This window comes from Vipera ursinii (assembly GCF_947247035.1).
Source record: "Vipera ursinii genome assembly, chromosome: 1".
Classification (NCBI taxonomy): domain Eukaryota; kingdom Metazoa; phylum Chordata; class Lepidosauria; order Squamata; family Viperidae; genus Vipera; species Vipera ursinii.
The window spans coordinates 106,558,692-106,581,421 of NC_139512.1; the positions used below are offsets into that span (position 1 = coordinate 106,558,692).

Sequence of the window (22,730 nt, forward strand, 5' to 3'; positions counted from 1 at the left end):
GATGAACATTTTTAAAATCATTGCTCAAAGCTATTCTCTTGACTTAGACCCTCTTAAACCAGGATATAACAACACTGGCAACTGTTCAGTCTGCCGTTTCTCAGATGACAAATCTCACTCACATGTGACCGCTAAAGATTCTCAAGAGGACTATTTATAAATGAAGAGTAAAATTATCCCTCAAAGCCCTGACCAAATTCTAGTCCGGGTAGTTTATTTCCTGCTTTCCTAGAATTACACACATGCACACACGCTTACGACCCACCTCCCCCCTGCAGATTATTTATTATTTTATTTTATTTTATTTTATTATTTTATTTTATTTTATTATTTTATTATTTTGTTTTGTTTTGTTTTGTTTTTTATTTTATTTTATGTTATTTTATTTTGTTTTATTTTATTTTATTATTTTATTTTACACTGTCTGTCTGCTACTTCCCATCACTAAGATACTCCGTTGTTTTGTAATCAGTTAAAATGTGCAACCTGTGCTGCTTGCTCATGCATTGGGGATAGTGATCTGTAAAATACTGAAAGAGCAATGTCAAAAAATAACACGGTGCTCTCTAGAGAGACTTGGGATTTTTATTAGGTGGCATAGATTCTGTAAACAGTTGGAATCAATGGGTGATAAACAGACAATCTTGAAATTGGCTTTTGGAAAAAGGAAAAGCAAGAGTGAATGGAAAATGCAGCCATTGTCATTACAGTAAGCACTGAAAGAATGAAGTGATTAATGCATATGATAAATGAGCTAACTTATTAATCTTAGGTATAAAATGTAGATTTTTATTGGAGCATGCAATATATGCAAATTGATGCTTTGACAGAAACGTTGTAAGTATCCCTCTCTTGCTTTAGGAAATACAGTTATTTATCAAAGTCTTAAGTGATTTCCTTTGTTGGCTTATATAATTCTTTTCAAGTATTTATCCACAAAAATAGTATATTTCTCCAACGATCCAGAATTCCTATTTGAACAATATGCTAGAAGTCTGAAGAATTCTAGAAAATACTTACTCGTTCTTTTGAGAGAATTTGATTGATTCTTATTGGATTTAAATTTATTAAAGTTGTTTTTTAGAACTATGGAATGTAGGTTTGAGGTTCATTTTTCCAGTTTGTTTTGTTGATTTTTAACAATCTAGCTTAAAGAAAGAAGAACGAATTGTATCCATTTGAGTTCTGATTTTTTAAAAAAGTGCATGAGCGATAGATAGTGGCACAGTGGTTAGAATGCAGTATTCAGATTGATTCTGCTTGCTGCCAGGAGTTCAATCCTCACTGGATCAAGGTTGACTTGGCCTTCCATCCTTCCAAGGTTGGTAAAATGAGGATCCAGTTTGTTAGGGACAATATGCTGACTCTGTAAACCCACTTAGAGATGGCTGTAAAGCACTATGGAGCAGTATATAAGTCTAAATGCTATTGCTATTTACTAAATAAATGTGCAAAGTAGAATATAGTTATCTTCTAATAGTCACAGTTCTCACAAATTTGTGGTGTACATATCTGAATTTAAAGAAAAACCACAAAATTAAGTATGGAGGAAATAAAAAATAATATAAGGGAATTGGATTTTTCTAGTAACATTTGTATGCGTATTTTTAACAATTTCAAAATGATATGGAAAATGAATCAAATGAACTAAGGAGGGATGAGAAAGTGAAGTTAACAATTTAATTCATCCTTCTAACCATACTTTCTTTGCTCATTCTCTTTTTTTACATTAATATTTGTTTAACTATGTTTCTTAACTGAGTAATAGTTTCATAATACTAAGATATGAGGTATGCGTATGAAATTCTGTTTTATGAAATAGAGTTGTAAGAAAGTAAAAGAATATTACCCACATTGACAAGTTTTAGCAAATAGCAGATCAGGAAATTTTTAAGAGAGATGACAATGGATGCTAATGAAATACTGATCCTAAAACAGCTATTCCCCATTTAGCAACTACCTTAGCTAGCCATCATTTGCAAATACAATGGTAATAAATACCGGTAGTAGTAAAATAAATTCATGCTCCAACCAACGTACTGGCTTATAACCACATTTCTACACCTGACAATCAGAAACACTGGAGTCAGAGTAACACTGATATAGGTTGCATGAATTTTATCTGAATGAGCTGGCAGCAACCAGCAATCTTTGTAGCAACCAGCAATCTTCTCCTCTGTCTCCGAGTTATGTGTTCACATAGTGACCATTTCATTTAATGACAAAATCTCTGGAACAGATGGCAGTGGCTAAACAAGGAGACAATGTAGGAGGCAAGTAAAAAGGAAAGTTGAAGATTGTGGGAATGCAACACATTGACAAAGCCTAACACCAGGACAGCTACAGTATAGCAATATCCCCAAGAGCCATGCTTTCTTCCTAGCTAGGAACAGGTACATTCCCTTTGTAAATTGCCTGGGGGGGGGAAATCTGTCACCAAAATCAGTTATTTGCTTTTAGATGCATGTCTAATTTTTTTATGAAAGCTAAGGGCTGTACTGAAATGTTCTCTGGCCAAATAGTTCCACAGATAGAAAGTTTAGTTCGGTACTGAAGTGATAGGTGATTAGAATGAGTGTAGAATATTACAAGCAAAACACAGTTAATGAACAAGAAAACGTTGCTCCTAACTCCTATTTCCTTCCTTCCTCTCCTTCAGGGGGCTTTGCCACCTTTTCGTCTTCTTTCCCAGGACTCTGTGAAGGAAAACCAACTGCCATCCTGCCAATGAGTATCTCGCAGCCATGCTTGCCAGTGGCCAATGTTGGCCCAACACGCATCTTGCCTCACCTCTACCTGGGTTCCCAGAAAGATGTCTTAAATAAGGTACTCTGTGGCTTTGAGGGAGCTGGGCTTGTCTTGTAGAATCTGTATCTTCTTCTGTAAAGGCACCACGAGTCATTTGCTCCCTGTGGGCAATCGTACATCACCCAGTTGAACAACCGTGTCTATCTGGAGCTCTGAAGGGTGCAGAGAGAGAGAGAGACTTCATAGACTTCCCTTGAAGCATAAAAGGCATTAGCAGTGGGAATGTCAGGATGGTGAGGCTGTCCCTAAGAAATGTTATGTGAGGGGAGCCAGTTTTGTCTTGCCAGAGTACGGTGCCAGCCAGGCTAAAGAACAACACTGACCTCAGTTTTTCCATGTCCAGCCAGAGGATGAGGTATTAGCCTTGGCATTCAGCTGTGACTGATGGTAAGTTGAGGTGCCAGAGAGTGTAGGCAGTGCAGCCTACATCTGCAAGAAAAAAAATCCTTTTGAGAGGGCCCCCGAATGCATAAAGATGGGCATTGGGAAAGGCAGAGAGGGAGGGAGCAGCACTGTCCTTTCAAAAGGTGCCAGAATGCTTTGGCTATGATAGGACTGCAGGGAAGAGAGAGAATAAGAAAGAAGTCATTATTACAATATCAGTGGGCATGTATCCCAGGCAGGAGGGCGCCAGTAGCGTATTTGCTCACAAGGAGGTGGGAGGAAGCATCTAAATTAGAGGTGCAAAAAGAAGAAGAAAAATAACATTTTATACAGGGAGTAGAAAGACACAAGAATGAAAAAAATGCTAAGAATGTAAGCTGGGCAGTTTGGCTGGCTCCTAGAATTTGAGGTTGGGGTTAATAAGCAATAAGCACAGGGACTGTGGAGAAAAAAAAATGGTTAACTCAACAAGAGGAACATTGTGTTGCCCTTGACATTGTTGGTGAAGGTACAGCTCTTTGCTATGAAAAAGAAGCTGCTCAACAATTTTCAACTGGTGGCTAAAATACATGGAAGCCCTCTATGGCTACAAAAGCTGATGGTAGACAGTCTAGTAGGAGATACAGTGCAAGAGAGAAAGGAGGACAATGTACTGGGAGTGGAAAATCTGTAACCTTCTCAACATTGTCGATGTGTAATTCCTTGCCTCCTTCTCCTTGGCCATACTGACTGTGCTGTTGAGAACTGTAGTTCAATATCTTCTGGACTTCCACTGCCTCTTAAAACTAGAGCAGGGGTCGGCAACCTCGGCTCTTTTATGACTCGTGGACTTCAACTCCCAGAATTCCTGGCTCAGGAATTCTGGGAGTTGAAGTCCACGAGTCATAAAAGAGCCGAGGTTGCCGACCCCTGAACTAGAGCATAATTGGAACCTCTGGAAGAATAGGGGAGAGGATTCTGCACTCAGTGACAAATGAAAGAACCTAGCTCTTTTTTTTCCCTTCAGGACCTGATGACCCAGAATGGGATCAGCTATGTTCTCAACGCCAGCAATTCATGTCCCAAACCCGATTTCATCTGTGACAGTCACTTCATGCGCATTCCAGTCAATGACAATTACTGTGAGAAACTGCTTCCTTGGCTGGATAAATCGATTGAGTTCATTGGTAAGACCAGGCTTATTGGTAAAGAGCTCTTGGGGGGAAAAAATGTCATACCTTTTCAGTTACTCTGGTGTGGGGGCAAATGATGACCAATTTGCTCAGTTCCCTCTCTCTCCCGTTCCATTGATCCCATATTTTAAAGATCTACGGTGTGCAAAATACCAGCCTGCCCTTGGAAGACGGACCTTCTCCCTTGCACAAAACAAGTTCCTGGGGCTGATGGCCAGATTATAAGGCTGATGTAAATTTGGATACCACAGAGGAACAATTAGTAACTAATTGAGACAATACTGCTCCTTCCTTTGATGAATATGCTTTTTAAACTTCAGAACAGCCAGGCTCATTCAGATATTATTTGTTAAACAACTGCATATGGGTACAAAGAAATAATTTATTTCTTAAGACATAGAATGTAAGCAGTGCTTCAGATTGTCTGTGAAAACACTCTTGATCATCCTGATACCTTCCGGAGTATTGAATCAACTCCCATAATTCAGAGCCAGAATGACCTTTAGGATTTAGGAATGTTGATATCCAAAATATCTACAGGATGAATGAATGAATGAATGAATGAAACATTTGCAAACAATGCAGATATCTGTTGACTTATTTAATTGATGCCATGCTTAAATAAATGAATTCTGTGCCCAGATTTTTAATCCAGGCTTTATTTGTTCCATAATTTTTATCATGTCAAAGCAACACAATTTGTTGCAAATGATTGTCAAATAGACAGCCATAGTCCAGGCTGTAAGAATCAAATCACCTCCTCATAAGGGATGAGTGGACATATTTGCCTGTTCGGTTCCTTTAAACTATTTTAAATTTGCATTATGCAAGTTCTCTGATTCACATATTATATATGGAACATACAACTGGATTACAACATTTTTTTTTTAATTTCAGATTGCTGGCCATGCTGGCTGGGCTAATTAGAGCTGTAGTCTGAGATCCTCAGATTCCCTCTCTTGGCTGCAAGCTAAACGCAAGAGCTGGGTCACCAGCATGACAAGCACAGTGAAACCTAAACTTTAATATAATGGAATTTGCAACAGTCCATAATTTACATAATGACATTACTATACAAATGATGTGATTTGCATAAGGATGTCAATAAACAAAGGATGAAATATATGGCCCTATGATGCCATGGTGATCAGATTACCAGAGTGAACATCCCCCCATCTCCCAGTTATTCAATCAAAACAAGGTTTCACTTTAGTTAAAGCAAGTTTTGGCTGAAAGCATCCACCTGCGCAGAGCTAAATATCTTATTCCTACAGTTTTTTGCTTTTTCCTTCTGGCCTCCAAGGGAGACCAATGTTAGTCTGCAACAAAGACAACAAGGAAGTTTATGACACATTTTAAGATTTCAGATTTGGTAAGATAAGCTTTCTCGGAGCTGCTTTTACTCCACCAAATCTGAAAGGAGTCTTGGTAGTCTTTAAGATGTCTTTGTTTGAAGTGACCCCTGCTTTCTTTTTTTTTTATTGAAAAGTTTTACAATACATTTTATCTTTAACAATCCCTCCCCCCTCCCTCCGCCCACCCCTACCTAGCCCTCCCTATCCCTCCCCCCCTTCTCCCCTCCCCCCCGACTTTCCAGAGCTAAATACAAGGTATAAAAACAAAAAACAATCATAAACAACCATATGCTAACAACAATAAACTATGTTTATGTTTCTTGTGCTGCAGATAAGGCCAAGGTTTCTAGCTGTCAGGTGATTGTGCACTGCCTGGCAGGCATTTCCCGATCGGCCACCATTGCCATTGCGTACATCATGAAGACCATGGGCATGTCTTCAGATGATGCCTACAGGTAGGTTTCTACAAATTTCCAGAAGATGCTGTTTCTTTTTCCTTTCCAAGGAGAATAGTTGGCTGGCTGGTTCTTCCCCACCCACCCCACCTTCCCTTCTCCCCTCCCACCCAATCCTCAAAAGCTCCTTAGGACAGGTTTTATTTTTATTTTTTAATAGCTGTTTTTGAAGTCAAGCTTTTTTTTCTCTTATGTCCCCCCCACAAAAAGACAAGTGGAGCACATAAAAACAAAGTAACACCATCAATGATGTGCCTTTTGTGAGGCTCTAATTCTTAATTTGTGGGCCGGTTTCTTAGTGTAAGCTTAGAAACTGATTTACGTAACTGTCAGGCTTGCGGTAGCCTGCTGATTGGCTCCCACTCTTTGAATGTTTGGGATCACTCACAGGTAAATTTAAGTCATTTTGTGATTCAGAGTAAATTTGGTTTTTTAAAAAACTGATAAGGCAGACTGAACAAAAAAAAATTAAGTGCTGAACTAATACTCAATTCCAGGGGTCCCCAAACCCTGGTGTGTGGACCAGTACTGGTCCATGGCATGCAAGCAACTGGTCCATACAAACATGCAAAGCCCCATCCACGGAATGCAGGCAGCACACAAAACCACACATTTTCCGGTCCGTGGAAAAACCTCTCTCCGCTGAACCGGTCTCTGGTGCCCAAAAGTAAGAGCTTTTATATGGGTATGGAATCAACATCTATAGCCACTTTGCTGAACCCTTGAAATTTGTGGAACTTGGTAACAGTTGATCTTCTATTGGACAAGGAGAGATCCTTAAATATATATCTACTTTTTAAAGCCATGGGCACGTGGGAAAGATGAATATAATTAGTTTCTAGTGTTGCTTTGAATTATAGAGTTTTTAAGAATCTTTTACAACCACGGCTTGCTGATTAGATGTTCAAAATCTTGGTAATGCTTTCAAGATCTGTAAAATGTATCTTTATTGGAAGTAAGAAAATGCCATGTAATAATTCATGGCTCTTTGCTTGCCCCGACAGGTTTGTCAAAGACAGACGTCCCTCCATATCCCCCAATTTCAACTTCTTAGGTCAACTCCTAGAGTACGAGAGAAGTTTGAAGCTACTCAAAGCTTTGAAGGCCCAAGGAGAGAAAGGTGAAGGGGAACCCCAGCAAGAATACTTTGAGACTTGTGAAGGTAATAGACCCCAGACTCTGTCTGTGTCGGAAAAGCCTGAGGAGGTATTAAAAAGCACAATCTTGGAAACATCCTCCATTGACTCTGAACGATCACTAGGAATTTCAAAGGTTGTCTCACCAATGGCATTGCAGCAAGGACTCAATGGGCTGCATTTATCTTCTGAGCGCATCCAAGACACCAACCGGCTAAAGCGTTCTTTTTCTCTGGACATCAAGTCAGCCTACTGTCCTACTCAAAGGCAGGAGATCCCAGTTCCTACAGACGTAGGGGAAACTCCCAAGCTTTGTAAGTTGGACAGCCCTTCAGGTCCCAATGGTACGTGTCAGTTCTCTCCTGTTCCAGATGGTTCTGACTGGCCCAGTGGACCTGACTTCATTCTAGAGGCCAAAGTACGACAACGACGGAAGCACAGGCACCAAGCAGGCTCCCCTGCCCATGGGCTGAGCCTGAATTTCAGCGGGATGTGTGCCATGCACAAAAGCACCAGCACGGAGGACAATCTCAAGCAGACCCTTCGGCTGAGCCTTCCCAATGGAGGGCAGCAGCTGGCCCAGCCAGCCACAACCCCCTCCACTGCCGGTACTTGGGGAATGCACATGGAATCCCCAAGCACGCCTTCTACGGAGAACCCCTGGTACTTCAGCACAGACTCAGCAACAGGCAGCAAAGGCAGCGGGAGTGGGACTCTCTTTGCCAGTGCCACCACCTACTCCTCGTTCAGCTGCAGCACAATCCAGGCAAGCTGTGAGATCAGATTGAGGGACAAGCAACGAGGAGAGCAGCGAGAGGTGCGACACAGCTGGCACGAGGACACCATGCCCGAGAAGCAGTTCAAAAGGAGGAGCTGCCAAATGGAATTTGAAGAAACCTTATCAGAGAGCAGATCTCGGGAAGACCTGGGCAAAATTAGCAAACAGTCTAGCTTTTCGGGCAGCATGGAGATCATTGAGGTGTCCTGATTTGTTCACCGTGTGAGATTTGAGAGCAAGTGTGGGTGCATCTAGGGATGCAGGGGGGGGGGAAGGGAGGTAGGGATGAGGAGGAAGATTGCTGACATATTTAACTGAGGAGGGTGTGGGTGTGGGTATGTGTTAAAGAGCATTTTCTCATGTGCCCGTGTGCATTTCCAAAGGGCATATCGGCTAAAACGAAGGCAAAAAGCTAAAGGAATCTGAAGTCAAGAAACATAACGGTGCATGCTTAGTGCCTCCTTTGGTTCCTACCTCCACCGCCACCACGAACCACAATCACATTCCCTTTTTTGGGTAGGTGGAGAGCGTATTAACTCTTTAAATATTGGGTTCTTTCCTTTTGCATGCAAAGGGTGCTTTCTCTTCCCCTTCAGAGGGAACAGGGGAGAGCTGATGCATGTGTCCTACGATGGGGTTGAAAGAGAAACCAGGGCGAAGCTGCAGCTTGGGAGGAGTGAAAGTTTCCTTGGAGGAAAACGGTTGCTCTTGGATCCGCAGATTAACCAGAAGAGCTAAAGGGAAGCAGGTTCTTTTCTTTGAAGAGTGTATTACTCATTTTAATTAATGCATTCCTATCTGACTTATAGGAAGTAATTGAGATTTTGCCTATCCGTTTCCATTACAGCAGGGGCACTTCTATTCCATCAGGGTTGGACAATATATTGGTGTCTCTTTCCCAAATTCAGGTGCAGAAACCCGGAGAGGCTTTTTTTTCCCCCCGAGACTCCCCTCTTCCTATACTGAGCATGGGCCTTTGTGTTTCTCTGGCTAGTATTCTTTAAAGCTGCTGTTCTGCAGTCCTATACATATATAAATATATATATATATTATATATAATATAAAAGAGAGAGAAAAAAAACAAAGAAAAAAAGTTTAAAAGGTTTTACTACGGTTTTTATCGAGACAAATGATTTTCAACTTTTCTTTCTAATTTATTTGAAAGCTGTTCATTCTGGCAATGATTTTCAGACAATGTAGGGGCAGTACTCCAGCTCCGTTTTTATGTGTGTGGTATTTAAATCGGAAACGCAAGTTTCAAAGCAATATCTTAGACCTGTGGCTCCATGCATCAGTAGTGGAGGCACCCCCCAAAAAGAAAAAAAAAGAGGTGTGTAGGTGCGGTGCGCGTATGCATGGATTTATGGGTGTGTCTGTGTGTATATATGGGGCATCTGCTTTTTATTTTTTAAAAAAGTGAGAAAATCTTTTAACTCAAACTGAGCCAGGAATTCTTGTTAATGCTTCTTTATTTCCTTGTTCTATCACACCTGCAATCAAAGCCATAAAAATCTTCTCCTTCCTGGGTCTGAGCAAGGGATAATAAGAGTTGTGACTATAAGAGTAGGCTTAGCTATAAGAAAAAGGATACCTTGAGTAGGAAGGGGGAGCAGGCTGCATAGGAGCTATATATTCAAATATGTGCAGTCTGTAAAGGGAGCACATTAGATCTGAACCCAGTTAGTGTGTGTGTGTGTGTGTGTGTGTGTGTGTGTGTGTGTGTGTCTGGGGCGGGGGGGTCTTTTCAGAAGGCCAGAGTATTTAATTCCCCATTGACTTAGGACAGGGGTAGGCAACCTCGGCTCTTTTATGACTCATGGACTTCAACTCCCAGAATTCCTGAGTCAGCCATGCTGACTCAGGAATTCTGAGAGTTGAAGTCCGTGAGTCTTAAAAGAGTCGAGGTTGCCTACCCCTGACTTAGGAGAACTGGTGAGCTGTGCTGTTAAATCCAAGGGCAGGCTACTCTGAACGGCTCCTCTTACTCAAACAATGTTAAACCCAGCATCTGTGGAAGGCAGATGGAGATGGAAGAGAATTTTGGAGAACTAAGACCATAGAAATGTTGAATAAATTACGTTGTGGTACTAGAGTAAAAATCTCATAAATATCCTCAGGCCTACTTTAGGGAAGCTGCCAGGAGGCAGTGTCCCTTTTTACTACTGCAAGAACCGACATTTTAACTTCAGTTCTCCATCCAAAATCTCTTGTTTCCTCTTAAGTACTCCTTCACCATCAATCAGCGATTTCTCAGTGAATGCATATCAGTCAGTGAGCGAACAGTCCAAAGACAAAATTCACTTAGCAGGTCATCCAAGTGAACAGCCTTTCAAGAAATGAAGTTCTAGAAAGGATAGAGAATATTTTAGACTTAATGTGAAGCTTTTGCCAGCCCATCCCAAATTCAGTTTTCATCACCTTATCTTCTAAGCCTCTAGAATGTTATTAAGAACTTCAGCTTGGCCAGAGATTTTATTTGTCTTGAGCTTAAGAGACTAGTGTCGATGACCGGGACAAGAAAACTAGTTCTGAAAGTTTCATCTAAATAAGTCGCTGGGAAATAATTTGGATGACAGTTCTTCTGCAGGGTAACACTTTTCTCCTTATGGAGTAACGGTTTCTCTGGCACCTTTTAAAAGATGTATATCTTAAATCAGAAGAGGCCATAGCCAGCTCAGGATTTTTTCATGCCACGTGGATAATTGAACATGTCCCCAGTTAGTCATTAAAATATACTAATAAAAAGAAGAATGTAAATTAGATCACTTCTTACTGGTAGAAATCTGCTGCTCAATCAACTTGATAGTAAGGTTGGCCTTAGATGAGGAAAAAAAAAACATTGGTTTAACATTACTGAACAATAGGCAGATTCAAATATATTTCTGATGGAGAAGATTGTTTGAGAAATACTACACGCAGCTGGGTTGTTGTTGTTTTTTAGATTATTTGTAAGCCACTGACTGTGTAGGTGAGCTCAACCAAACCGAGGGTTTCCACCTCAGTGTTTCACTTCCCTGGGAACCACCGGTGTGGAAGTTCTCCGTGGAAGTGGGCTGCTTTAACCTGGTAAATGTTACAGTCCCAGTGTTGTATGAAATATTTGTCGAAGGCCTCTGTCTCGGAGGGCCACGTTGTTTACATTGCCTTGAAGAGGTACAAAATGGAACTTTAGGGCAAGCAAATGAACACGCACGTCAAGGTAATATTGGCCACAAGTGTACGATCCCAGTCAAAACACAAGAGTGGGGAGGATGTTGCACATTTTCATTCTTGGCTACTCTGGACGCATTTGTGGCAAGCAGCAAAGGATTCAGCTCAGTTCATGACACAGAGGCACCACAGGGGCTGCTCATTTATTTAAAGTAAAGGCACAGAACTGTCTCCCTGAAAGCACATTTTCTTCTTTGTGTATCTGATTTTGCATTTGCTCCTTTCGTATCACGTGCTGTTTTTTTTTTTTTTGAGCCAATACCTCAGGGTTGTTTGTGTCGCTTTTAAAAGGGAAAAAAAATCTTTTTAGCGCATTTCTTTTCCCATTTCTTTTCTTGTTCAGCTGTATTTTTTTAAAATACACAAGACAAAAATAACAATCTCAGGTTCAGACTTTGCAAACCACAGGGGAGCAGCAATAACATGTTCTTGCATCAGGTTGTCTGTTTCCTGACCATAGTAATTGCTATCTACTTTGCCAAGACACGAAGTAGAGAGATCCTCATTGTATTTATTTTACCGCTGTCTGTTCAGATTAGATGCTGCAAGCTCAGAAGTGACTTATGTGGACCTGCATGCTATTTTGCAAGTAATATGCAGAGGGGCATGGGACAGTGGGACTGGAGAGATGCAATTAGGTTCTCACACTGGCAGTTTAATTTTCTTTTTTTAAAAAAACCATTGAATTATTATGATGAAAGCAAGATGACATCTTCTGCTGCAGCATTCTTGGAGTCTGGGTTGGTACAGTATCCACAAATACTAAAAGATCAAAATCCTCATTTCACCTGTGAGCTTGTGAGCATCAGAAGTCCAGATGGAAAATTCCTCTTTAGGAATTCTTGATCTTGTGAATGTATCATTAAAGTAGAATTAGCACTAACCAGTCAGGTTTGATGAGCTGGAATTAGATGCTTCTGGATTCCTCTCAATTGATACTCATTGAGAAATGTTCTGTTCAACTCCTTTCTAAGAAGAATAGTTTACACATGGTCTCTGGCAAATATTATTCCAAACGCAGGGAATAAAGTAAATTCTCTAGTTCATATTCCATTAGTAGCAATGCCATATCTCTAAATTGTTTTATATTTGCTTCTTACTATTTCCCCATAAAGTTCAGTAGGTAGCTCCATTTTATCATTGTAGAAACATACAAAGGTTTCTGGTCTAGTGTTTAGAACAGGGGGTCTTCAAACCTGGCCCTTTTATGACTTGTGGACTTCAACTGCCAGAATTCCTCAGCCAGCATGCCTGGCTGAGGAATTCTAGGAGTTGAAGTCCACAAGTCATAAAAGGGCCAAGTTTGAAGACCCCTAGAATTTATACAGACAAAAAAAACCTAACAACCCCAAACCCTGCTCATTTAAAACCTGTTTCCTCCTATCCTGACTCAACTTCTAGCCTTCACCCCCAGACTTGAAAACTTTGAAAAAACCAAGTTTATAAATGGTGGCCCACTTACATTTGGTTATGTTGGGAGCAATAGGACAAGAATGACTATACCTTTGAACCAAAGCAGTATTTAACATATATGCAAGAAATAAGCGTAGTTTGAGAAATTTGTATCAGAAAAAAATTAAGGTCATGATAATATAATGCTAACCAAGGCCAAGTTGGAAACCATAAAGCAGTTTATTTGGGGTACAGCTGACTCTTAACAGTACCATTGTCTTGCTGCTAACTCTCCATCTCCAGAATGTGGAGAGAGAGAGAGAGAAACACGTCACTTTAACTTCACACCAGGTACAAAATTATCCAACATCCTAGGTGTTACATAGGGATTTTCTGGCTTGCAGCACCTTTTTTTTTACCCCTGTGACAAAAAGTTTTGTTAGCTTTGTTTCGAAGGCTTTGCTGTGATTCTTCACCCTTCTGCCTGTTTGATCATGTATCTGTTGTGGTTTAATTTATTATTTCTGTCCTCCTTTTCTGATGTCCCACGTGCCGTTTCCATGTTTCCTCTACTGGATGCCAATTCCTTAAAAGGATATCTTTCCTACTTTCCTCTGGATCCTAATGCTAATGATAATAAGCTATCAATGTTGTAATTGCAATGTAATGAATTATAGATTTAAGTATTTATTATTATATTATTATGTAATTTTGCTTCCATGTATGTTGATCTTTGTTTCTCTGTTGTGAATATTATATGGGCTTTTCCCTTCTCCACCTGCCCTCTGCTTTCTCTGATTCCAACTGTATGCAAAGGCTGGTCAATACTGTGGCATGTGAGATTGCCAAATAGCGCACAGACGGAGGTGGAGAAGTCCTCCTCTCAGGGATATCGTGTTCTGAAGCTTCCCTAGACCCACTAAAGTTTTGCAGGAAGAAAGATAAAAGCTCTAACGTGATTTGGGATAAGTAAAGAGTGCCTCAGAAGGTTATCTGTTTTTTACCTGACAGTAGTTGTCTTCTTCTGGACTACAAGTCCCAGCACCCACAATTATTATAGCCATTGTGCTGTGATGGGGAATTAAATTCCCACTTATCTGGCTGGTATTAGATGGGGGAAAGTGGACACAGAGCTAATGCAAGCTAATTTCAGTGCAATGATTTTCCCCAGCCTTGGAATTAAAATTTGATGAGTGCTAAGAACTCAAGAAAAACTGTTTGTACTCTGGGGGAAAAAATCTAATTTCCCAACATCTTTTCAAGTCACGATTCTGTATCGATAGCCATCATACAAATACATTTGATGGAAGCCAAAAGCAATTAAAAGGAGGCACTTAGTCTCCAAATCCTGTAATAAAACCCAGTTAAATACAATTTTGTAGTATAGACATTTCTGTCACCATAGTATTGTGATTACATTAGACTGGACAGGATAGAAGAGATACAGAGCCTGTTCCCTTATTGAAAGCAAGGGATTTTTCATGTTAACAGTGTTCAGATATCAACATGAAAGACCCAGGTTATTTCATTCTAAAGTTATCTAGATTTCAGTGGAATATTTATCATTTAATGTATTTAGTATTATTGTTCCAACAAAATTCAAACCTGCAACCGTTTCCTATATAGTTGCGTGTCATGGGCAAGTCTCTCTGACTTCTTCAGTATACTGGTTTGGCTGGTTTGTACACAGAACAAGCGTCCCTCTCAGAACCTGGAATGGCTGAAACCCCTAGGGGTGATTCCTCTGTCTCTAGGAATTGTTTGGACTCTGATATCCCACCCATTTTTCCTTTATTGCTCAATGAATAGAAAGCCAGTATTGCAAAACACAACTGTGAGCAAAGGATGTTTTGAGTCCTTCCTAGTCATCTATCTGCCACATGTTTCCTAGCCATTCTCAGTAGGAATCAGTAGAATAGCCATTCAACCAATTGTTGTGAGATTTCAGAGAGGAGGTGCAAATTTTCTGTTGCAATATGTTGTGTTTATTTATTGTTGCTCAGAATTCTTTTGGAAAGAGTAGAGAAACCGACTTAACCCAACTTTCTCAGAAGGCCTACACAGAAATCCCTCTTGTCTGTGGAGCCACATTTTTATTCTGCAAGTTCTTCTGTCTTGTAAACATTAACGGGGAATTAGGTGACTAAGGGACGAGATGCTGAGCCTCTTGACACAGGCACAGAACCGAAGACCTTAGTCTGTGAATATCCGCCAACAAGAGACGAAGACTTGGTTCTCAGGGCGATTCATAAGCAAGGATTGCTCAAGGAATGGAAATTTGGATATTGAGATCTGTGTATCCTGGGAATAAATTCTGAGTACCATCTAGGATGGGTGAAGTGCGTGCAGGGGAAATGACACTGCATCTGGTCTGTGAGTTTGTCCCCTTCTCTTGTGATAACCAAACTATATCCCCTTCTGCCTGCTAAAGGAATGCTGACATTGGATGTTGCTTGGCAGGATTGAGTGGTACACTCAGCCCCTGCATTGACTTTATTTATTTATTACTGAAGGCTGTAAACAGCAGTGCTTTCTACCCTCTCTTTCTTTTCCTTTCTTTTGTATTTGGGAACAATGTGTTGTAATAAATTCCTGATAGATGTTTTAACAGTCCGTGTCAATTTTGCTTTTTTCTTAAGGAGGCAGCAAATTTCAGACATACCGGATCTACTTTGTGGTTACTACTGTTTCACTAACTGTTCTAACTATTCATTCACAGAATCAAGTAAAAATACATGGCCTCATATTTTTTAAAAATGGAGTATCTCAACACATTTACATGGAGACAATTCTTTCAGAATTGAATTTAATCCGATATATCTATGTCTACACACATACAAGATTATTTGTTATACTTATGTCACTCTTAGCCAGAGTGGCAGCTAACAACAAATTCATAAAAACCAAAATCCACAAAAATCCATATAAGTAAATCATGCACATTGGAGGCCCCACCCGCATATTATAAAACAGTCTCTTCCTTTGCCAGCCAGAAGAAAATGCCTTTATGAGTTTTCTAAAGTTTATGGGGACGGAATTGAGACAAATCAAAAATCCACTGGGAGAGAGTTCCACAGACAGTCCCACCCATTACCAGTGGATGGTAATGGAAACAGACCATTTCTGTCACATTGCAGTCTTGCATACATGGGATTTGCAGACTGTTGCCCCAATGAAATCTGTCAGGGCCACCACATTCTGTATCAGCTTCCAGATGTTCTTCAAAGGCACTTGCATCTTTTAACATGTTACAGTAATCCATGCAGGAAGTGACCAGGGGTGTGAATGACCGTGACCATAGTCCCAGTCTGAGAATGAACATAAAGGTCCTCCTAGCTACATCTGTTGCCTGAATTTAAAGCAGGGCCTGTGAGTCTTGAAGAATTTCAAATTGCATACCCTCTCTGAACAGGATAGAATATCTCCATTCTAAGATAAACATGGTATTTTCTTGGAATCATTCATGCCTTGAACCCGGAGCCACTCCATCTTGGAGGAATTCAGATGGAGTCTTTTCTATGCCATCTAAACCCTGACAGTTGCCAGGTACTGAGACAAATGCCTACCACATTGTTTGCTCAGTCCTGGGGTGAGCATAATCAGCATATTGTCAGAATATAGTGGGCACTGTGCTGATAAATGCCTTCTCACAGTGGTTTCACACATGTTGAAAAGAAGTAGGGAGAGGAAGGACCTCTGAGGTTTATCACAAAATAGAAGTCTTGGGATAGCTCTAACATTACCACTGGCTGAAACTAGCCCTACACGAAAGAGTAGAACTGTGATAGTATGTGGAAATTACCTTGGGAGACAGGAGAGCTGCAGACGGGACAACTGGCATATAAAATATGGCTCAGTCCACAGAAGGGGGACTGGTAGCATGTGAAATATTTCAGAAAGTGCCCTCCCTAGTTTTCTGGAAAGTAAAAGGGGAGAAATGCTTTCTTGCAAAATTCTGTTAACGTAACCCTACAGTATACCCCAACTGTGTTTCTCTTCTAGACTACCTTGCAGGGCTAACAAGAACCACTGGATGATTGTAGCTCTTCCCCAGTCCCTTGGAAGCATTCCAGAAGGATACATTGGTTGGTGGTGTTGCAAACCACCAGGAGACCAAAGTGGACCTGGAGAGGTGCATGCCTCTGATCCTGGCTTCTCCAAAGGTCATCCAGAAGATTGTCCAATGCAATTTCTGTGCTATCTCCAAAGTCAACCTTTATTTCTAACTCTACAAACAATTACATATCAGATTACTCAGCCACATTCTTCAAGCTACTTTTGCTTTTGGTAAGGGATCAGTTCTAGTCTTCAGGTTTCTTTTAAGCTAGCAAGCTTCCTGAATGTTACTGCCATCCCAAGTTTTCAGCTATTGTTTCCTTTCTAGCCAAAAGAGCAGTAATTTTAAGTAAATACAATTGATCAGGATCTTCCATTTTTTCCAAAGTGAACCAAGCTAATCTGCTTTATCATTGGAGAGAGAGAGAGAGAGATTTGCACTACTGTGAATTTGTAAGAAGCTGCTAGGAATTGTTACAAACATCTGTGAAGTAGGGAGACAATTTCAGGCTGCGGCAAGGCCACATTTCTTTCTATCTGGAGAAGCCCATGGAACAAAGCCATTGTTATTTATTTTATTTATTTTATTTTAATTCCATTTATATCCCGCCCTTCTCCGAAGACTCAGGGCGGCTTACAAGCTTAGCAGTAGCCTTCATTCTATGTATATGCCTGCTTATTAGAGCTTTATTAGAGAAGTGAACAATACCAAAGTTTTCAGCTGGGGTTGGTGTTATAGATTAGTATTTTTCTTTAGTTTTTTCCCCCCTCAAAAAACCAATGAGATTTTGAGGCATTAGGTTTTCAAAGAGTACCCATGATATTCTTTGAAAGCTTCCCCAGAGCAGTGAACAAGTCCAAAATATTTTCTTCCACCCACTCTGGAATGCAAAGCAGCATGGACTGCTCTTCCCTGCATTATAATGTTCATTGCAGATTCAGTTACAGGATACTGGCCAAGAAACTGCTAAGGTTTAGGGCAGGGGTAGGCAACCTTGGCTCTTTTATGACTCGTGGACTTCAACTCCCAGAATTCCTGAGCCAGGAATTCACGAGTCATAAAAGAGCCGAGGTTGGCTACCCCTGGTTTAGGGGAACCAATGGATTAGTTAGAAATATACTGAAAAAACTAAAAAAATAAAAAAGAGAATCAGTGCATTTAGAAAACAAGAGACTGAAGATGCAGACCTGATGAAGAGCAGGGATAGGGCAATTTACCACTGCTGCCTATAAAACATTAAAGCCCTCTGAATAAAACAATATTTCTAAACAGAAGAAATAAATCTGTTCCCTTTGCAAAGCAGATAGACAATTCAGCATCCAACACCAGCAGGAACATGCTAGTGAGCTAATAAATTGATGAACTACAGTACCAAGCTATTTCTAGAAATGGGGGGTGGGGAGGGTTAGCATTTTTAACAATAGGTTACAGCAATTGTACAGTAAAAAGGATTCCAAAGTAGATGCAACCAGTGTGTGAAATCACATGGGCATAAAGGGAGCATATGAAGAGCCATGGTGGCGAAGTGGTTAGAATGCAGTATTGCAAGCTAATTATGCGGAATGCCAGCAGTTCGATCCTGACCTGCTCAGGGTTGACTCAGCCTTCCATCCTTTCGAGGTTGGTAAAATGAGGTCTAAGATTGTTGGGAGCAATATGCCGACTCTGTAAACTGCTTAGGGAAGGCTGTAAAGCACTGTGAAGCTGTCAAGCCCTGGGCAAATCAGGAGATTCAGGCAGTTCAAATGAGTATAAAGGCTTATTGCAAGCTTAAGGAAGACAGGCTTTCTAGGTGGGCTGCACTTAGATCTCTTGCGGTCACATAGGGACTCGTGACTTATGACATATTTGACCCCTCCCTTGGGCTTAGCCTGTTCATCTCCAGTATATAAGTCTAAGTGCTATTGCTATTGCTTGTGCTATTGTGGATCACAAAATTTCTTTCTACATTGCTATCTCAATTGTTGTAAATGATGCTGACGAGCGAACAACCTTTCCCCCCACCACCCAGCTACTAAATAGTGCAGCTTGAATTATGCTTGGAAATGTAAATAGATATGTTACAGCATTTGTACTTATAATAAAGGCAGCAAGATCACATCTCAACAGCAAATCAAAGTTTGACATGGCAATTATGCGCTTTAAAAAATTGCAAGAAATGGTGTATATATATATAAGGTAAAGGTAAAGGTTCCCCCGCACATGCGTGCTAGTCGTTTCCGACTCTAGGGGCCGGTGCTCATCTCCGTTTCAAAGCCGAAGAGCCAGCGCTTGTCCGAGGACGTCTCCGTGGTCATGTGGCCGGCATGACTAGACGCCAGAGGCGCACGGAACGCTGTTACCTTCCCACCGTAGTGGTCCCTATTTTTCTACTTGCATTTTTATGTGCTTTCGAACTGCTAGGTTCGCAGAAGCTGGGACGAGTAACAGGCGCTCACTCTGTTATGCGGCACTCGGGATTCGACCCGCCAAACTGCCAACCTTCTGATCGACAAGCTCAGCGTCCTAACCCGCTGAGCCACCACGTCCCTCTATATATATATATATTGCTGCTTTTCTTGGTAAATTTGATCCCTTTGATGATTGCAGGATTCTGGTGTTGATTGCCAGTGAACCTTTGCCAGGCTTGTGAGAAAAGCATATTTTGCTCAAGACAAAAGTGCATTAAAAGATTGGGGGGGGGAGTAAAGTCTTGGAATGCCTGACAGAAAGCATCCAACAGTGTTTTGGTTAATGCTTGCCACAAACAGGGTAGAATGCCGTTTTGCCAATATGTTGATTCTCTTCCCCTGGCAAGAACTGAATTAAAATGTCCATATGCAGTTTGGAAGAAGGATCTTGTTTAGGTAGGAACCTCAATTTGCTCCTCAAATTTTGCAGATGTTTTCTTTTGGTGTTGCTGATTACAGTACTGTTCTTAGCAAGCAGCAATTCCAGACTGCTTCCTCATGAGTTGTCTGTTTATACCTATTTTCAAAGTTGGACAGTGTTCAAAGAAGGGAAGGATCCCTTGAGAAAAATGACCTTCCAGCTATTAGTGGCAAAGCATCACATATTGAAGAACAGTGCTCATATCTTAAAGTTGAAATCCACTTGTCTATGTTAAATGTTTTTGGACTTTGTGAATTTAATTCATGGAAGGAGGCTCAGAAGAGTTCTTAACTGTGCCAGTTCAGAAGTTTGAGTCCAGTGAGGTTTATTCTCAAACCTGCAGAGTTCTATTTTATAACCTGTCATCTATTTTATAATTATGAACTGACAAAAAAAATTTAAAGAGCAAGAAATTGCTTTTGATTTTTTTGAAGAAAAAGACAATGAATTTCACTATTTGTTTTTGCTTTTTTTCTCTCCATATGGATTCCATTTTTATTCTATATGGATTGCACTTCACTTACTATGAAGTGGCCAAAAACTGGTTTTGTAAGAGTTTTTTTTTCCTTTTATTACACAATCATCTACAGTATTGAATCTGTAGCCTCCTTGGCTTCTTCACTTCAGTTAAATCCACAAGAAAAATGTACAGGAACTCCTTAGGTGATCATTAGATAATAGTAAAGTTAAGCACAAATGGCATTTCTAAAAGAAATTATATAGAAATTCTGAACACTTTGACATCTAAATCAGTCAAAAATGAATCAAATCTGCGGAAAATTTCCAGGACAATGTTTGCATTTCTAATTTTCTCAAACAAAAAACACCCCACAGGCAAAAAAAAATCACTTTCAAAACCACTTTCATCTATGGTAAAGTACTGTCATTCTCACTGGAAAGGTAGATTTTGTTTCCCAGTGTCCTTTGCAACGGATCATAAAATAACAACATGAGCATGATACAGGTGGAAAAAGTGTTAAAATGGACCAATGATTTTTGGCTACAGGAGATATTATAGTTTAACATTCTGCCATAGAAACTAGTACATCAGGGATAAAAGTCCCTGGATAATACCAGGCTGTGCAGTCCTTTTAATCAAGGAGTATCTTTATTCCTTTAATTTAATCAAGGAGTATCTTTAACATGGATCATTTGATCTTCATAAAACTTTAGCAGCTTGAAGGGAAATTCCAAATGTTAACACATCCAGGTTGATGAACTTTTGCAACTTTTAGAAGTTCGCTTTCCGTGAATTTTCAACCATTCTTTTTCTAGTTCTCTGCTTTCTGTTGATGCAGAATGGCCGCCAAACCTATAAATAAGTGTTCTGGTGCTAAATATAGAAGCTGCTGAAACAGGCTGTGATCTGTTTATTTAAGTTGCGCTTCCACGAGAACCTGCCAGTATCAAATCTCACCCTGCTTTATTCCAGTTGTGCTGTGGCCACCTAAGAGAGGGCCACTGGTTGAGTAGCTGCAGTGGGTCAGTTGAAGGATGGCATATTTCTGCATCTCAGCATATAAACTACTCTGAAAGCATCAATTTCATGAGCCTTTTTCTGCCATTTTTCAGACCAATAGTAGACCACTCGGTGTAAGGAAGCTAGTAATACACATTATGAATAGCCATCACGTGTTTACCAACTCTGATAAGAATGATTCAGTCCTAACCCTCCCAATTCAGATATCCCAAAGTATGCATTGCATAAATAAATAGTTATCAAGCATTAGGCCTCTGAGAAACAGTTTAGATTTGCTTCAATAAATGCACAGGTTAGGAAAAGATTCAGCTTGATTTTGACTCCATCAGGGAAGAGGAAAGGAAAGGAAGACAGAAGGAAGAGAAGGGAAAATATGTATTTTTTCTACAGTGCTTATCTCAATAAAGTTTGGTCCAAATCTTCTTGTGGAGTCTGTTTTTTCTGATTCAGTCAACCTCAACCAGCTGATAATAAAGCAATTTGCATTGTGGAGGGAACTTGGTTCCTTCTGCGAAAGAAGAGAAGACTTGATTTGCCTGAACAAAGCAATCTGGGTGGCCTTTAACAGCCATGAAAGATTCTTTCAACTCTGACCCATAGTTGAAGGTTTTTCTGGTTGTGGAGCTTCAGGGTTGCCTACACTGAGACATTTCAAGGCAGTTCAGTGCTGTATGGCTTCAATGTGCAGGCTGGGATTTCCTGCAAGATGAGTTACTTAAGGGAACCAGAGCAATTGAGTCTGGAAGATCTTGGAGGGATGAAGTTTTGGCAAGCAATGCCTGTTCTTCACGCTTGCCAAAGCTTTGAGTGAGTGGTGTGGAAAAACCTGCAGGACGGGCAGTTTTGGCACGTACCATGAGATTGCCTTCAGTGTTCCCTCAAGCCTCTCAGCCCAATACACTTTCAGCATGTGCCAAGGGCATTCTAGGCTGGTCGCCTTCAGTTTGCATTGCAAGCAATCTGGCTATGTTCACCAAAGCCATCCAACCAAGAAACTCTTCAGTCAGCACAGTAGGAGGATTCTGCAGCCAAGCAAGGCAAAGCAATATGGTTGCTTTGCTTCGTTCTTAGAAGCAAAGGGACAACGTTGCTTCACAAAACACTCTTAAGGGGGTGCTTTGTTTAGAACCTTCATTGAAGCAAGACACGTATTCAAAGCTTGGCCGAGTTCCCTCCAGTATATCACTTTCTGCTTCTTTGTGTCAGCAGTTTACTGTCCAACTGGGTACTGCAATGTGCAGTCAGACATGCACCCAGGGGAAAAAAGCAAAATACCTTTTTGGCTATGTCCTGATCAAGTCAGCTTGTTCTCTTGCAGGTTTGATAACAGCCACGTATACCAGGAAAGACGTGGGAAAACGGTGTATCCTTCTGCCCTGTTGCTCCTTAAATTCTATCGATCCACTGCTGTGCCTTGACTCCTCAACCGTGTTGAGAGGGATCAATTTAACTGTTCTCTTCCTCCCAATCTTCGAATAACAGAATAATAGAATTGAAAGGGACCTTGGAGGTCTTCTAGTCCAGCCCCCTGTTCAAGCAGGAGACCTTATGCCATTTCAGACAAACGGTTGTCCAATCTCTTCTTAAAAACCTCCAAAACTTCTAAAGGCAAGCCGTCTCAACGTTACCTGG

General features: G+C 40.7%; 1 protein-coding gene across 1 annotated transcript in view; it reads left to right on the forward strand.

Moving 5' to 3' along the window:
• DUSP8 (dual specificity phosphatase 8) overlaps window positions 1-8,298 on the forward strand; it is a gene marked incomplete at both ends in the record, with an annotated part of 79,375 nt that extends 71,077 nt beyond the window's left edge. The window contains 4 exons of the mRNA XM_083350826.1: window positions 2,660-2,826; window positions 4,199-4,358; window positions 6,051-6,174; window positions 7,179-8,298. Of these exons, the coding sequence (XP_083206952.1) occupies window positions 2,660-2,826; window positions 4,199-4,358; window positions 6,051-6,174; window positions 7,179-8,298 (1,571 nt within the window). The remainder of the gene's footprint in view (window positions 1-2,659; window positions 2,827-4,198; window positions 4,359-6,050; window positions 6,175-7,178) is intronic.
• Window positions 8,299-22,730: the final 14,432 nt, after the last annotated feature.